The following is an 18,971-nucleotide window of genomic DNA, read 5'->3' as shown; positions in this document are numbered from 1 at the left end:
CAACAATTTCATAAATTTTTATAAGAGTGTTAATGAGAAGAACGGAGACCACAAGCAGTGTCTTGCCACTATCACTTGTCTTGCAGAAACGTTTTTTAGTTGCACACTGGAAATGTAGGAGAGCTTCGTGCCACACCCTTACGGCTAATCAAACTTAGGGACGCAAATTTCTTTAGTTCTTCTTTTCAGTTTAAAAGGTTAAGACCTTTATAACTCATCTTATAAACTTTCTTGAATTTTTTTCTTTTTCAGTTTTGCCACCAAGGTGGATAACGGCCTTCTCTTCTACAACGGCCGCTACAACCAGAAGCATGATTTCATCGCTCTGGAAATAGTCAACGGGCAGGTCCGCTTCCTGTTCTCGGCCGGCGAAGTTACTAGCGTCGTGACCGCATCCATCCTTGGTGGCGTTAGCAACGGTGAATGGCATAAGGTGATGGTGGACTACCATGAGAGGGTGAGTCTTTGTGGTGGTCTGTCAGTCAGTCTGTCTGTCTGTCTGTCTGTCTGTGGTACACTCTTTAGCTGTCAGCCAAATGTGCGACCTGCATGCTTCTGGATCAGCAGCCAATTTTAACGAACTGCTAGGATGAATCCTATCTCGAGTTGGGACGAGTATTTAGGATGGATTCAATGGGTCCTAATGTCTATGGTTACGGAACTTAACTCGTCCTAAGAATAATCCTAAGTTAGGCAGAGTTTTGTGAAATTCGACAGCTGGATTCTCACCGCTCTTATTATATCAACATGTTAAGAGTGGGTGTGCGCGGTGTGGTTTTTACTTGGTAAGGTGTGTTGGAAACTGCTCCTATAAATATGATTCCAGTCCTTAGCTGTTTGGGGGAAGTGTGTATACTTTCCATTTCACTGATAAGGTTGCTAAACTTTTGACGGTGCCCAAATTAATGATCTTAATTTTGAAAGAATAAAAAGGCCTGGGGTGGATTTCACAAAGGTAGTCCTAACTTAGGACTAGTCTTAGGCAATGCTAAGAGATAGGACCAGTCCTAAGTAAGGATGAGTTACTGGTCCCAACTTAGGACCAGTCCTATCTCTTAGCATTGCTTAGGACTAGTCCTAAGTTAGGACTACCTTTGTGAAATCGAACCCTGGTATATTTGGCTTCTTCAAACATTTATGAAACAAAGATAATAAATGGACCAAGCAGGAAAATCCATCGCTATCCATCTAACCAAATCCTGAAACTAGTGATGAAGAAGTTTTAAAACATGAAATGTTAACTGAATTGTTCAGGCTTGGAAATAAATGGAGGCAACAGCCTCCATTGCCCGAGTCTTGGCCTTGGTGCCCCTACAAAAGTTTCCCATAGCCACGAAAACAGCCTTGCCCCCTCAAAGATGAAAATCCAGCAGGCCTGTTTTGTCTGTTTTTGGTTCTAAAATTTACTGAGCTTGAATACATGTTGCATCATTGCTTTTTAGTACTAGTGCGTTTGTCATTAACACTACACCATAAAGTCGTTACATGTGCCGCACCTTCCCTTTCCATAACAATACAAAGTGATCTGTATTATGATGAGGTCAGTGAGTCACATTTAAACCGGAACAAGATCTGTAAGCCTAGTTTAATAGTATGACAAAAATGTACTCTTGGTGTTTTTTTCTGATGAGTTTTTTTGTGTGTACTTTGTAGAAATGTATGGGAGATTATTTGACATGGTCTGATGGCTATGTGCCCCGAAGAGCCATTGGTGTTCTGTTGTAATAATCATGTGTACCAGCACAGCATTCTTGGTTTACTGTCTGTCTGTCTGTCTGTCTGTCTGTCTGTCTGTCTGATTTGAGAAAACAAAATGGACCAAAAAAGAATTTTTGTTTCATTTACCTGAAACAAAAAGGAACTCCATTACCCAAGAAACAAATAAGGAGGAAAACTAATGTAGAATAAGTAAACAACATATGAATAAACAAAGCCACAATACAACAGGAAACACCAGAGTGTCAACAAAGCAAAGTTCAAGAATGACGATAAAAATAAATAAATAAATAACAAAATACAAATTGCTGGCTTTTTTGCTCAGGTTTTAAGTTATTAGTAATCTCCCCTTGTTAATTTGGATTTTCTTTTTTCTTCTTCTTAATGAACACAAAGAAAAAATCAAAAAAATCTGATAGACCATCCTATATCTCATACCAACACTCTTGATGAACAGGGTCCGGTCTTTCTCATTTACTGAATTGTACTAATTTCTTTGAAGTACATGTAGACTAAAGCCTTCTATTCATATTTACGTACAATGCTAGAGCATAATGAAACGGGTAATTTCTTAGAATTCTTAGCATACGAAAGTGTAGGAATGTGGCCCCAAGCTAGCGGTATATTTATAGGCAAATTTACCGCATGAATGTAATTATTGTACCTGATGTGGTTTCTTCCAACTTGATAAAAGCGCAGCTGAACAAATTACCAAAGTAAACTCAGCGGAGGAAAAATTCAACATTCTCTCAGACTGGGCATCGCGCCTTGGGGGCAAGACCACTATTTATTTATTTTTTAGAAAAGGGAATTTTTATTTAGTTTGTATGGGAACATTTAATAGATGAAATTTTTTTGGGGGTTAAAGAATATAAATTTTGGTTTGACCGATGTGTATAATTATCACTTTATATTCTGTGGAAAAAAATCAAAGAGTAATTACTCGGGTGTGATTCGTACCCACAACCTTATAGGAACTTAAGTCTTTGCGAGTGTCTCTTTGTCACCCACATGCAAGTCTGATACTCCACGGAGGCAATGAAGGCCAATGCCTCCATGCCCTCTTGGTGCCCTTTAAATGCTCCAGTAGAAATTTACAATTTCCTCATAGGTTGTCCTTTACCGAAGAGGAAATGCCTTGTTGCCCTTGCCTTTTCAAAAACGAAGCATACTGCCTGCATGTGCACGGTACCATTTTGCACAATTTTATAAAAACCAACCAACATGTTTATGATAGCCCCTTTTTGAACATTAACAAGATCTTCAACTTGAGGACTACATGTACACATGCACAGTTTATGAACATTATTTGTATGCTGGTTGTAAAGACCCCACTCCTGTGTTAATCTCCAGCGCAGTGTTATTCTTTGCATCGGGGCTGAATGTTCAATATTTGCTGTGCACTCATTGTTCGCTGTTTTGAGTATTTACCAAAGGTCAAATTTCATGCATGTACATTCCCCCCCCCCCCTCTCCGCAATGCTTTTCATATTCTTTGAATTCATATAAGTGTCTGGTTTTTAAATGTAACTTGAACTGGGAGAGGAAACAAGTTGTAATTAACCTAAGCCGTCGTGCACTCCTTAAAGCTCATAATTAAAGATGAATTGAAAGATTTGTGAAGTGGTGTAACTGGAAAATATTTTGTTGTTGTTACATATTTGGTTTGCGTTAACATCAAGTTCATAGGCCCTATCTACTTGCCAGGTAGAGTTTGATCTTTAGAGAACTGTCTTGCAAAATATTATACTACAGTGGACTAAATTTTCTGGGAGACTTCTCAATTCTGAAAAGAACTGCCCTGCTTTCTGTTGTTTATCATTTGTTAGTTTGTGTTTTTTAGGATACTTTAACTACTATGTTGGATTTCTGGATTGTGTAGATGTTTGTAATTTGTTTGTAAACTGCTTTGTCCCAAGTTCAAATTAAAAATTCAAAGTAGATAAGTGTCCAACTTGAACTTCAACCTCTTCAGGGACAAAGGTGTCATGTACTCAACATTCTTGATCGAATCACCCTGACCACAGTTGCCCTTTAAGTAGCATGTATTTCCAAGTACGAAATCTCAAGCGCAGTTTGAATTAGAAACTCTTCCCCCTTTCCTCTCCTACCAGACAAAGAGTCAATAAACATCCCATGCACCACCAGGGGTCCTCTATTGTGTGAAATTCAAAACCACAATTCAAAGGGTTAACCTTCACATTTTTTCTTTCAAAGAACACTGGAATAAAAAGAGTATAAAATAAGAAAAGAATGAAAGATATCCCACCATCTCAGTTAGTGGCCATCAATGAGTTCGTGCCTTTGGCTGATTGGATATCGAGCCATGAACGTGACTTTTTGGAAGTCCATTTTGTGCTGTGCTATGTTCCAAGCATGGGTTTCTCCAGGCCCTTTTATAGGAGTGTAAAACCAAACTGTTATCATCCATGGCTACAATGGCTACTTGACGTTTTGTTGTTCATGCGTGCCCCTCCTTTCCTTTAAATTCAAACTCACATTTATTTTCATACTTCCAAAACCGTACAAAGCCATAGCAATAGTTTTTAAAGAAGTAACCCATTAACAAGGTTGTTTTACAAGGCAGAGAATACTGTGTTTAGGCAGGTTGAAATTATCTTCTTTGGTCAACCATCCAAATGAAAATTATTATGTTGTTGTTGTATTGATGGTTTCAGTCTTGCCTAGTTTTAAAAGGTTTTGCATCAAAGTGCTGCCGTGAACAATATATAAATGGGAGACTTTTGAAACGCGTGATGGCAGCAGACATAACAATCCCTTATTGCGCTTCTGAGCATGCGTGCACATATTCATTGATGGGAGCAGAGGTCTAAGCATGCACATTACTGGCAAGAACTTTGTTGCTGTTTCACTCTTTTGAACCAGCAAGAATTTGTTTATGTTTGATGAAAAATTTTCACCATTTCTCAGTTTAGTTACTATTTAATGAACGTTTTAATAAAAGCTGACTGTAGCAGTATCCTTATCTTGATTTTTGTCAGCCATTTTCCCAGAGACTGTACCTTGAACAGCGGCACTGGCTTTAAATTGCTGCAATGATCACTCAGGCCTGCCACATTCAGCAAATATGACAAAGATAGATTGTCTGGAGTGAAAATATAAACCCAGCAGGACGCTGCGAACAACTCACACATAAAAACGCAGGAGACCCTTTGACTCATATTGTGTGTCTCAGGTGTATGGACGATCACTCAAAAACCTGATAGAGTTCTTTAGTCTGGAATGATGTAGGTATTGTATGTTGTAACACAGGTATTCAATCAAATTTAGAGTTAGTTTTTTTTTTTTTTTGGGGGGGGGGGAGTGGGGGGTTAGAGGGAACACCATAAAGGTGAAGTTCACAGGTGTGAGAGTGAAGTTGATATTTTGAGAATGAGATGTATAGAATGTCTGATGTGTAGTGAGGTATGGAAGTATTTGTATTCTTATGGAGTTTCAAAAAGTGCTTAAACTTATTGTTAATCCTTCTTGGTACATGTAGCTCTCCAGTGAAACAGTTTTGTTTCTTACCTTTTTGGGAAAAATCTTTTGTTAAATGCATAAATTTTATGAATGAATTCAAGACAAAGTTTGATATTGGGAGGTGTGAGGGATTTTTTTTATATTGGTTTAAATCTAAGTTATGCATAGTTCATGTCTGTACCAAAACTCAAGAACAGCATTATGTCTGAAATACTGTGAAAGTCTTATGGTTGTTGTATAATTCATTCATATTCAATAAATTAACCAGTAAAGTTTAATATCTCAAGATATGGGGGTAAAATTAGAGATAATATTACCTAGAGGAAGCCAACCCCTGCAATCGTACTCTTGTTTGACATTGTGCAGTCCCCTGTGGGTTTGCCCTGATGTTTGCATGACACAGTTCCAACCCCTTGTACGGCAGTTGTTGTCGTTGCGCCCCCTTTCGTTGCGCCCCTAAACAAATTAAACAGCCAATAGTGCCTGTGACCAGGCGAGGTGATTGCCCCCTTCAAGATCGGCTACTCAAATAAACCCTAGAAAAAAAAGGAGAAACGCTCTATTCAAGAAACGAACTAATTCCCAAGGAAGAAGACACAGTATGTTAGTAATCTCGGGCTCCCCTATATTTTAGGTTTTATTTTTTACAGTGAGAAATAGTCAATTTATACTGGGTTGGGTAAAGGGAAAAAAAAAAAATCATTGAATTGAATGCACCTGCGAGGGATTGTGTTGTTGAAACCCTCCCTATTGAAAAGGGTACTAAGGAGGGTATCTCCCAGGAGGATAAAGGCAAACTTAGCGGTTTGGGTTTTTTCTGGCAGAGTGTGGATCGGGTTACTTTAGGTTTGAAAAGGGCTGAGTGAATGGTGAGCAGAGAGAGAGAGAGAGTGAGTGAGGAAATATTATAACCACTCGCTGGAGAGTTCATCTTGTGGAAAGATGTGTTCCGATTATGGTGAAGCTACCTAACCATGCTCTGTTATTACACAGGTTTGGAGTGATTAAAATGGTTACCTACTCTTTCAAAACCGGAACCTAGAAGACAGTTTTTTTTCCCAAAAGGCCCCAGATACTTAAACATTTATGAATATCCTGGGCATTGTAATTTTTAAGCATATGCTTACAGGATTTTGAAAACCTTAAAGCAATGTTTTCCGGAGAGTCGCAGAAGTAGTTGTATATGCTAAAATAATTTTTGTCTCCTGACACGAAAATTATTTTCGTGACAGTTTTTCTCATTTCTCAAAAAACTTTAGCACCTCAGTGAGTAAAATTTTAAGGGAGGCTTTCTACCATCATATCTTCAAAACGTGTTCATCTGTGGACATTTTGTTATGTGTCCTTCAAAAGTATGCAAACCCTTTAAGCACAACAAAATTATGCTGACCAAAATAAGGTTACCAGCAAAAATTCCAGACTATGTGTCAGGGGTCGAAATTGCCACTAGCCTGCTAGCCCGGGACTTCCAGATTTACAGCCAGGCTACTCATTTTTCCAGTTTGATAGCCCGACGGGCTAGTGGAAAAATAATGCAAAAATCATCATCACAAACAATAAAGAACTATGTTATTGGTGTATTGTAAAGTTTGAGCCGTGACGCGAGACATAATGTGTCTTTCGGGCTACCAAAATCTAATCAGGGCTACTAAAAATTATTGGTCACTAGCCCTGCTGACTACCATGGAAATACACTTAATTTCGACCCCTGCGTGTACAATCTGTGGCTGGTATCCTGCCTGCTTATTTTTTTGTTAAGCAGAAATTGACTGAGAAAATTTGTTGCTCAGCAGCTCCATGAAATTGGGCCCTGACAGGGACATTTGCATGTAGACTTTATTGCTAGTAAAATAGGAACTGTGGTATTGTGTAATGTACTGTATCTGTACCACCCATTTGAAGGAACTTAATGCATTTGGGGAAAATATTCAAAGGGAAAGTTTACCGAGGTCACGCTCAGCATTCCGTGAAGTCTTAGGAGTGAGTCTTGTTGTATAAGTAATTAGACGGTGGTTTTATCGCTGGTGTTGTGAATTAGTTTAAGTCCTCGTAGCCATGCTCAAATTATAAAGCATGGTTTGGGCAGTGCCTCCATTTTAGTGGCGCTTATGAATACACCTCTCCCGTTGGCAATGTGTTGAAAAAATAAACAAGACCTGAAAAACTGCTGACTTAATAGTTGGTGCTTAAATACAGAGTGCTAACAGCGTGCAATAAATACGATTAGCTGAAGTTCATTCTTCGTACTTTCTTTATAGTGGTTTACCAGGGAGTCTATCACATAAAATAACAAATGTCTGCACTTATAGAAGGTAACCAGCAGGTGCGCATGAAGCATGGCTCAGTTTCATAAAACTGTTAAGCAGGAAATACCGATAAGGAAATTTCGTTGCTAAAGCCAACAAATGAGTGGGGCACAATATAAGGAACTGGATGCAGTTGTTTTATGTTATTCTACAATGTGGATCAATGTTTTTGAAAGCTTTAAAGGGTGTATGTACTTTTTGTAGCACAAAAAAAAACACAATGTCGACAGATTTTCACTAAACTTACACAGTTTGAAGATAATGATAGTAGAAAGCTTCCCTGAAAATATTACTTGCTGAGTTGCTGTAGCTTTGGGGAAATGAGTAAAACAATTTCATGAAAATAATTTTGGTCTCATGAAACCAAAATTATTTTAAGCATTTACAAACGTATTTTCATGACATTGTTTTACTCATTTCTCAAAAACTACAACACCTAAGTAAGTAATATTTGAAGGGAAGCTTTCCACTATCATTATCTTCAAACCCTGTAAGTTTATTGTAAATCTATGGACCTTTTGAAAAGTACCCAAATCCTTTAAGTTAGCGAACAGACCGTTAAGGTCCACAATCGTAAATGATCGTATGGGTACAAAATCTTTGTGTTTAGGGAATCAGGCATGCCATTTTAACTGACTCGAAAACCTGAAAAAAAATAACTTCCCTTTAACAGTTGTTAGGTTCTTGGAGTTGTGTATCGGTCGTTATTTCTGCTTGCCTGCCATACGAAGTGCATGACAAATCACATACAATGCTGCGCTGGTGCACAGATTGATGTACTCAAACCTTTCACGTCTGTTTGTGAAAAAAGAACTGCAGAGAAGCAAAGCCTTTTCCGTTTGGCAAGCTGCTCTTAAATAAACACCTAAATGTCAGTCCCTTTTTCTCTCTTTTTCTTTCTTTCCTTTTTTGAGCTTGCATACACTGCATTCTTTGCCTGAACCTCCCCCTTTCCTCTAACCACAATCACCCCCTTCAAAACAGAAAGACAAGAACACAGTGAATTGCAAAAAAAAAGGGAAGGGATAGAGAGGAAAAACAAGATTTTTACTGCCCTTAGACAAATCCTGTAGCCAAGCAACCAGTACCTTTTATGACTACAGCTGAAAAGCTGGCAGTCCAAAGTTCAGGAGTGTACAGTCTGCGTACATTCCTGTTGTATAGTGAATGTGTAGCAGAACCTGTCGAATACAGGCCAGGAATTAGCACTCCAGCTATTTTATTGCCAGTTGTCAATATTTGTTCATCTCGGGGGAAACTATTTTTCTATTTTGTCTTCTGTTAACATTAACCGAACGTGGTACGTGTATGTTCATAAGTGGTTGGAGAGATTTATAAATTCTTGCGCTGTGAAATATTAACCCTACTTCTGTAGAATTGCGACCCTGGTTTTGTTATATGCAAGTATTATTTGACATTCTGAGAATATTTCTAAATGGTTGTCTTATTTGGAACTTGGCTAAATATCAAATGATGCAATTAGTTTGAAAGTCAAATGTACAATACAATATTGAATATGATCAAAGTTGCAAATTAATAATTTTGTGTTCAATTTGATTGAAGTTTCCTCCTGAAATACTTGGTAAAAACAAGAAAAATACCCTTGATCTTCTATAATTTAGGCTTAAAACATTGAAATAAGTCCCTTTTCTAACTGCATGGGTTTTCTCTGGGTTTTTCCTCCCACATCTATATTTGAAACTTCCTTCCATGTCTTTTCTCCATGGGATTCTTGGCTAATACAGTAATTAAGTTTGCCTTCCTTAGGGTCCTTTGCTTCACATTCAGACTAAATTAAATAAAATGAAATATACAGCGTCACCTAATTTGATATTGTTCTTTGCATTGCTGTTTTTTGTGTGTTCTAAATAAGAAGAATTGAATTGACTGGACTTTAAAATAAAATAAAATTTGAGGAGCAGATTCTGAAATACATGCACAGTTGAGTCTTAATGATATTTCCGCTCCCCGTTTATAATTAATTCTACCCTGGGTATGCTGGATAATGCGTCAGTTGAACGTGGTCAGTGATGCATGCATGCTCAAAAGTGTTCATGGGTTTAATAGTGGAATGCCTTTATGTGGCCAACAGAGGGCGGGAGATACAAGTTTCTGGTGGCAATATAATGCTGGGTAGGAATCCATACACACTATAGTAAGTATTATGGGCAATATTAATGACAGGTTTTTCATTGAAACTGTATGCATTTGTTTAATATTTAGGGTTGGGTCACAAATGCAACAGAAAGATTCTTGTAGAATTTATACAAACTGAGTCTGTCTGATTACTTTGCTAATGGATTAGTACTTCGTTAGTAAAGTAACTTGTAAGCCATTTAACTGTAGTGTCATAGTCAAAAGCTAAGCCAACCTGAAGAAAATTAAGTAGGGTTTCATCTCATTTTTTATTTGTTTTATATTATGAAAACAGCAGAAATGTATTCAAAATGGTTTGTAAATCTGTCAAATAAATAAATTTTAGACTCTCATGTTTCGTGAAGACCAAACAAAAACTGTATTTCCCAGGCAGAGACACATTTCTCTATGTGGCATAAATTGAATGATTTGTCATTCAAGTAATGTTTTTTTAAAACGGGAATTAGCCTATTTATTAGTGTGGAGGACTTAGCTTCTTATATTTCCCTCTTTCCAATAATTGTGAAAACATTCACCTCTGGAAGGAATTAAAAAAAAGTTACAATCTCATTTAAAGTTCTTTACCAAAATACTTGATTTATCTCTTTGACGTCGACCATAGTGCCACAATGCCGAATGAGAATCAGCCAAAGCCATTTCCATAAACAACTGTCAGGTCACTGAAGGGCTTTGTACTTTCTCTTACTAATAAACGTCAGCCAGAATGACTGCTGATCGTCCACAAGGAGAGACGGTTACAGTAATAAAAAGCACCACCGCACTATTAGTCTCTGATCATTAATCACGTTCCTTACTACCGTCATATTCTTCATAATCGACCCTAACCAGTTCAGGGATTCTTTGTTTGTGTGAGCGAGTCAACAACAGCTAATTTGTATATTTGTAAAAGGACTATTTTCTTGTTTATGATGAATCATAGATGATACAGGTCAGTTGATGGTGTGGAGACTCATGTTTTATTCTACGACGTCGTTGTCGTAGCTGAAATAAGCAAGTTAGGTTGATGTATAATTCTGTAGTAGCAAGGTTTGGAATGAGCGAGTTAGGAATCCAAACTGAAAGGTCAGGCTAGTCATAATTCGATTTTAATGCATTTATTATTCAGTACTGTCTAAATGCGTTTGTTCGGTTCTAAAATAAAACTGGGTGGATCTTCAGATGTGTGTTTGTGTCAAACGTCATGATACAAGCAGATCTTGTCGTTTCACAAGGGGTTCTTATGCTGCATGTAAACGTATTGGAATGTTTTAATTTCTCAAGCACAAGCATATTTAATATTCTGCAACCTTACATTGAAGCTTTTGCCTCTGAATTGGCTTTCATTGTGAAGATTGTAGAAGTCGATCTTGGTTTTAGGGAAAGGTTATGATTTGATAGTGTGACTGAAAGTGTCAACAATGTCAAGTTTGATTACAGACTATCATTACATACGCTTTTAGGTATAAAACTATTTTCCAAAAATTTGGGGGGGGGGGGGGTCGGGATATTGTCCTTATGTGTTCGTCAAGGGGGTCAAACCTGCTGATCATTGTTGATGCATGAACCTATGTCAAGTGTTGTTCAACATTTTACTATGTTATTTTGTATACCTGTAACAGTTTGTTTTGTGGTGAAAATGCCATTAACAGAAGAAACAGCTTATGGAAAGATCCACCCGGAAAATATATTTATTATTATGTAGAGTGGAATACAACTTGTGTATGTTAGTGGGGGGGGGGGTAGGAGGATGGGCGTGTCTGTACCTCCAAAGAGAGGGAGTTGGAAAAGGAGGACTCTGGTTCCTCAGTTTGAGTAAAATGTTTCCTAATTGAATAAGACGATTGATCTGGCTCCTCTATAGAATCAGCACTCGATATTCATTGGCCTCGTATTCACAAACCATTTATGTACAAATTCCACAATTTATATTCAACAATTCAACCATCCATATTCCGCTGTTGGTTTTGTTTTTTGTTTGCGTACTGTATGTGTGTTCAACACTTTTTGCTTTATTCATGCCCCATGCCTTTATGCACGCGACCAAAAAGGAAGAAAACAATTTTGATGCAGACTAGAGCGAGACGCTACTTGATAGGAGTTCAAAAAGGCCCCTGGGCTACTGTTAAAAGCCTTTTCTCGCTGGGACGCGATTTAGAAACATTGAAAATGGGGACAAGAGGAAGGAGAACAATAAGAAATTGATTAGGCCTAGTTTGGGGTGGGATTATGTTCATGGTAATTTATTAAGATTTGGGTTTGAGGAGTGATGTATAGTCTATGGATCCGGGTCTTGGTGCGTTGGGTTACATTTATGTGTCTATTACATGGATACATGAATATGTTACAAAACATGAAGAAACGTGATCAATGCGAGGAAACTGATAGGTGTACACTGAACACCAACTAAAGATACATACATGCGGTGCGTTCTTATTAGTTGTGGAAACTGTAGTCAGGGGGTTGATGAAATTGCAGGTTTTGTCAATCTGTTTGGGTCAACTGCATCTCAAGTGTGTATGTCATATGAAATATATATCATTTTAAAGTGATTGTTGATGATTTTTATTGTCAATCTGGTTTCCATTTGAAACTGCAGGACTGCTCTAAATTAGTGCACATCAGCCTAAGAGAAACATTTTATTGATTGTTTATATTATTTGGTTTATTGCTAAATTCACATTGCAGCCAAAAAAGGCAGAATTACATGATAATTACAATATTAAAAGACACAAAAAGTTGCATTATTAAAAATTCAGTAAATCTGAGACAAAAAAATAAAAGGAAAATTTTCCTAAAACTCTACAAAAGACAAACAGACAAACCATAATTACAAGTGCATGCATATTTAACATTGACATATATTTAGTAAAAAGATATTTATTTGTGTACAAGTGCATCAAGTGTTTCAGAGCATTTCAATAAAAAGTAATAATAGTAAGCTGCACTTGAATACTGCCTCAGTCACACAATGTCCCGAAGCGCTTTTCAAAATAAATTAGAATATGAGAGTAAAACAAGGATGTTGTTTTTCCTATGATCAGTAGACTCTGAGGAATGAATCCCACTTGGAGACGGAGAGTATGCGTCTTAAAATATTCCGGACGCGAAGTCTCTCTCTCTGATCTTAAATTGACGAGCGTTGCTATGTATCCTAGGCTACCAGTAGGGATTTCTGTAATAATAACGGGCTATATGTATAAAATAGAACAGCATTGCACTACTACACAACCTTCCTCAGACTTTGTTGTAACAAACAAGCAGTGATATCATTGAACTGCAAACTCAACAGAATCCCTAGGCCACGGTGACTCACACGCAGTTAAAGAAGCCACCGTGGTAATGCAACAAATAAGACCCAACTAAAAAAAGAAAGAAGAAAAAAATGAAAGGAGAAAATGCCTGCAGGGGTGTATAGCTTAAACATTCAAAACCTGAACCAACATGAAAAACACAGTTTAAGAAGCCACCATGGTAATGCAACAAACAGGACCCAAGTAAAAAATAATAATATAAAAAAAAGTGAAAGGAGAGAATGCCTGCAGGGGTGTATAGCCTGAAACATTCACATAATAAAAACCTGAACCAACAGGAAACTTGGGGTCGGCACAAAAAATTGCATTAATGTTAGCTCGACGTTGTCTAAACATTGAAACAAATCGGAATCAGGGGAGGAGTAAGGTGTGGAGTGGGTCGTCTTATCGGAATGGTCTCTAACTGTCTTGAGACTAAAGCAAACATTTATGTGCCAGTGTTATGTTTCAGGATTTTTTAATCTAAGGTTCTAGGCCGCAGGTCATATTGTTATCATCATCTTTTTTTCTCTCTTTTTTTGTCTTTTATTAAATTTGTGTACTTTTTTTTTATTGGAGAGGGTGGGAGGGATGGCGAGTGATACCCGATCAGAGGGGAGACGGGTTTTTGATAGAGACGCTGTCGTTCCCAGTGGCTGGAGGCTTTCTTGCTCTACTGCTACTACAAATAAACATAAATTCTGATGTTTGTAATAGATGTATGATTAGGACTGCAGGATTGGTGCGCTACTCCAGCATGTTTATTATAAACAATCATAAATTTTTAGAATAAATTGTTGAAAGTAATCAAAGCTGTGGGTTTTACTGTTTTAAAAAAAAAGAAACTAAATGTTTTTGCGAAGAGTTGTTATTGTATTTTTGTGAACGTGGTTTTCTTTTCTAAAACCCCCTCTTTTTCACCCTTTTTTTTTTGTTTGGCTATTTTTTTTTATATTAAATTTGGGGGAAACACCATGTATTTCTTGCAACTAGCAAGAATTTGACAGTCTTGTTCGTCTGATCAATGATTAACTCATATCATATTGGGACATTCGTTAAAACATTTCACCTGTTCATATATTTGTGACATCCCATGTTTCTGTCTAGTGTCAGCTAAATTTAAATAATTGAACAGTAGGTTTGAGTAGTTTCGTTCATACTACCCCAGTGCGCTGTCAACACGCTCTGAAAACCAGTAATAACCCAAACCCAAGCTGTTTGCTGTCACATCAATTGCACGGATGCCAAAACCCTCCAACAAAACAATAACCAGATATATGACAGCGGACAGGTTCATCAACACTTTTACGTCTCGCTATATTAGGATCGGAGACAAGAAGACTCTCTCGGAGTGACTCACTCATGAAATCCATATTAAGACTAATTGTTTGATGGGCTCTCCCCCCAATCTTGGGGTTGATGGTGTCTGTAGTTTTTAATCACAGCTCTGTAGAATACACCTTTGAGCTTTGTGCGTATTGATTAAGGAAGTACCATTTTCAGAAATGTTGTGATAATGGTGAGAGTTGTCGTGCTAATTGGATAATTGAATATTGAGAACTGCGACCAATAAGATGTTTGCGGTGATGAGAATTGGAGTGATGGTGTTGTTAATGTCAGATGTCTTGTCTTTACTTCTGTGTTAGTTTTGTACTGACTATACTGGGACGAAGTGAAAAGGTTTCAAACTACTTGAAAATATTATTTTGGTTTGACCCAAATGCACTGACGTGTGTTAGCACCGTATACTATCAGTACTTTCCTGAGCTCTGTGAACAAAAATCATACTTGAAAATAGTTTCCTTTGAAATAAAAATGGTCTTTGTATGGTGGCCCTGAAGGGATATCGCAAACGTGTGCGCATACGTATGCAATGTCGTGAAACAATTCGCAAATATGTGCGCACACGAATTGCAATGTCGTGAAACAATTCGCGAATATGTGCGCACACGTATGCAATGTCGTGAAACAATTCGCAAATATGTGCGCACACGTATGCAATCTCGTGAACCAAATCGTGAATATGTGCGCACACGTATGCAATCTCGTGAAACAATTCGCGAATATGTGCGCACACGTCTGCGAATATTATTTGCGATGTCGTGAATTTTATTGCATGCCATGTTGCATACCTTTGAATAAAATGTCTAATGGTCTGGGGGGTTTCTTTCCAAGAGTGAGATAAGCGGTAGTCATTGCAGCAGTAATCTTTGTTGTGAGGCAAGCGAGGCGTGTGGTCGTCCTTGGCCTGGTGCCAAGTTCCTGGGTATACACATGCTTTACAGAGGGAGCCTGCTGTAGCACCACAGTACTCCCTAGATCGGTAACAAATTATCCACAACTATGACATCATCCTAATGGTATGCAACATGGTATGCAACATGGTATGCAATAAAATTCACGACATTGCAAAACAAATCGCACTCGTGTGCGCACATATTCACGATTTGGTTCACGAAATTGCATACGTGTGCGCACATATTCACGATTTGGTTCACGAGATTGCATACGTGTGCGCACATATTCGCGATTTGTTTCACGACATTGCATACGTGTGCGCACATATTCGCGAATTGTTTCACGACATTGCATACGTGTGTGCACATATTCGCGAATTGTTTCACGATATTGTATATGTGTGCGCATATATTCGCGATTTGTTTCACGACATTGCATACGTGTGCGCACACGTTTGCGTTATGCGATGTCCCTTCGGGGCCACCATATCTTTGATAGGCACTGCTTAACTGTATAAAACCAAGAATCGACACTTTCCGGGTGAGCAAGGAATATTTGTATGTGAGTATTTGTTTAAGTCACTCTGCCAAGAAGCACTGAATTTGTGTGGTAAGTTTTCCTCACAAGCAAAAATATAAATTTTGTTTTTTTAATAAGACCTTTTTTCAATGTCAAGACATTTCAACGTTTAAAAGTATGTGTTCTGTAAATCTGAATCGCTCTTCTACTAAGTCCCAGAACATAAAAACATGTACTTCACTCATGTCACCACCCTTCTTACCTGCCCCCCCCCCATAATCCTTAGCTTTACGTACAATGACCGTGCTAAGCACAAAGATCCCCCTCCCAGTATTCACACCTGAAAAGCTGCCCTTTTCCCTACGATGAATTCAGGCAGAACGCTTTGCCTCTCTCTCCATCAATCTTACGGCACATTATCGTCAGTTCAGGGCAGACACAGACTCTGCAAGAGATCTTTGGAGTAGAGTCGTTGTTGCACCTTGATGCACCAGCAGCAAAGGGTGAAGCAGCACAGCGCTTAATGAGCCATGGAGTCAATTTGTTGCTTGAAGTAGCTTTCATCTTCTGTTATTGCTTCTTGTAAAAAGCCGCAGCAGTAAGATTTATTACACACCACTACAGTTCCTGATTGCTCATGTGTTTAAAATCGAAGGAAGATTTTTCAAAATTAAACTGGGTCACGGGGTGATGCGGGAGAGGGGGATAATGTTTTACAGAACGTGACACACACTTTATTTATATCTATCTATCTATTTATTTATTTATTTATTTATTTATGGTTTGACTGTCAGAATTTTGATGAGACGAAATGCAACGATGGGTTTGATGGTTCTTCTAAATACAGCAACAAGTAATTTACATTATGCGGGAGTATCTCAACGTTTATGTTAATGAAATTAAGTGGGTTTTTATTTATTGATGACTTGTCAAGCATGACGGATAAGTGAGTTAAGTTATTCATAAAAAGATAGGCATAGAAGTGTGATTGATGACATCGGTCTGCTCAACCAAACAAACCAAGCTCTACTACATGTTTGTGGATTGGTATCACTATCTGTTTCTTGGACTCAGTTACTTGGCTTGTCTTGAATGTGGTGTTCACATTAAGCTTAAAATAATTTTCCATTATAAGGGTGTAATATTGAAAGCGAAATTCCAGATGGAATTACACTCTCCAAATAATTCTGAGCGGTTAAACATTAACAAAGGGCCACTGAGCAAATAAGATCCATTTCCATCTTGATTTAGAATCCGTGTCCCTTATGGATTCCTCGATGAATAGGATGGCCCAGTTTCTCTCTCTAACGTCCTTTCAAAGTAGACACAATCGTTTGCTAGAAATAAGGTCAGTAGATCACAGAGTAATGCAACAAGAGCTGACAATTTACACAAAACACTTGTAAAGTGTATCGGTAAACGTCTCCACACCCCCCCCCCTCTCACTTTTGATGATATTTCCTGACGAGGAAGACCAGGTACACCTGCTGCCAGCAGCATCCCAGACACGCACGGCCGAAATGCGAAACCGCCGGCGTGAACCTCTCTTTGTTCCTGCTCTGTTTAATGAATGCATAAATGAATGACTCAGACTGGCCATTGCTTGCCAAAGTGTATTTTTTTCTTCTTCTTTTCTCTGCATCCATGATAGCGATATTTAAAGAACATGTGAAAAGGGGAATGAAATTAGAAATATTATACGGTTAAGAGTGGTAGGGGATGCCATCGAGCCTAACTGACTCAAAAACATGAAAAATGATCGGACATCTTAAGAGTGGGAAAAGTTTTGGGTTTCAGCCGAACGCATAAAAGACCCTCAATTTGTTATGAATTTAGACTGATTAAATTTAAATAAGAAAGTAGGTTAAAAAAATGTTTATTATAAGGCTGTGCATGTTATTCCTCTGATTTACAATATCAAATAATAATAGTGGCTTCGCTGGCGCTGTAACAAACAGTGTTTCCTGCAATGTATGTGGGACTTTGTTTTACATTACTAGACCTTATCCTTAAAAAAAAGTTTAATACATACAACTACTTTCCCCAATTATGTTTATCTGAGTTTCAGATAATAATCAGTTCACCAATTCCATGTTTGAATTAATACCAATCTTCTTGGTCAAACAAATGTCTGAATTGAATATCTGTGTCTTCGCTAAAATAACTTGGTGTATATTTGTCAGCACCATTTTCAAAAAGATTTTGCATTCTTCTTATTTTTTATTTATTCCTTTTTTGTTTTGCAGACTGCGACTTTGATATTAGACGATTGTAATGCTGCCGTATCGCTAGAACATGCGATGGATCTTGGGAACTACTCCTGCGCAGCATCGGTAACACAAGCTGGGAAAATGAGGTAAAGTTAGTTTCAATTGGAACAAGATTGATCAAAGATAAGTAATTCGAGAACATGGTGGGGAGAAAAAGAAGGGGGGATCCACAACATTGCAGGGGTTGTAGCTCAAAAGTTTTACTGGACCAGAAAATTTGTTACAAGAGCAGAATTAAAAAGAGAAAGAAAAAAAAAACTGCCCACACTGTGTGACTATTAAACTGTGTGTATTTGAGTGCGAGAAGTCAACAGATTTGAACATTTCTTTGAATATTAAATTACTTTTGCCTGATGGCAAAAAAACACAATCCTCGGGGCAGCGGTCCGGTTTAGATTTTGAGATCTGTTGCTACAGACACAGACCCTTACAGATTCTCATGGTCAAACAGGCCTGTATGCTTTGTTTTTGAAAGGGCAGGGGCAACAAGGCATTTTCTCCTTGGTAAAGGGCACCATATGAGGAAATTAGACAAAATTTCTACCAGAGCATTTCGAGGGCAACAAAGCAATGACCAGGGGGCATGGAGGCAATCACCTTCATTGCCTCCGTGGAGTATCAGGCCTGCCCTATAAAGGATTTGCGAGTTCAGGATTGATGACTTAGCATTTGTCTCTCGATAGATTTCTGGACATGAATGGTCCTCTCTTATTGGGAGGCCTTCCAATGCTGCCTGAGGACTTCCCTGTGGTCAACACAGACTTTGTAGGCTGTATCCAAGACGTCTACATAGACAGTGAGCTCTTAGACATGGCCACAGCGACCAACCTGGAACCCATGGGAGACACGTTACCGGGGTGCTCTCATCTACAGGACTTCTGCTCCAGCAATCCGTGCGGGATTGAGGGCGGTCAATGCTTGACCGAATGGAATGGGTACAGGTGTCTCTGCCCAGATGGATGGGGCGGCCGGAATTGTCAGGAAGGTACGCAAGTCATATTATGCTAAACTTC

General features: G+C 38.3%; 1 protein-coding gene across 3 annotated transcripts in view; it reads left to right on the top strand.

The window, feature by feature from the left end:
* Nucleotides 1–18,971, top strand: part of LOC139934119 (cadherin EGF LAG seven-pass G-type receptor 2-like) — a 125,825-nt gene that overhangs the window by 71,733 nt on the left and 35,121 nt on the right. For all 3 annotated transcript variants that reach the window (XM_071928408.1, XM_071928406.1, XM_071928407.1), the window contains exons 5-7: nucleotides 253–457; nucleotides 17,935–18,044; nucleotides 18,642–18,943. In XM_071928408.1, coding sequence (XP_071784509.1) covers nucleotides 253–457; nucleotides 17,935–18,044; nucleotides 18,642–18,943 — 617 coding nt within the window. The remainder of the gene's footprint in view (nucleotides 1–252; nucleotides 458–17,934; nucleotides 18,045–18,641; nucleotides 18,944–18,971) is intronic.

This window comes from Asterias amurensis, chromosome 2, assembly GCF_032118995.1.
Source record: "Asterias amurensis chromosome 2, ASM3211899v1".
NCBI classification, from domain to species: domain Eukaryota; kingdom Metazoa; phylum Echinodermata; class Asteroidea; order Forcipulatida; family Asteriidae; genus Asterias; species Asterias amurensis.
This window is presented reverse-complemented; position numbering and strand designations above follow the sequence as displayed.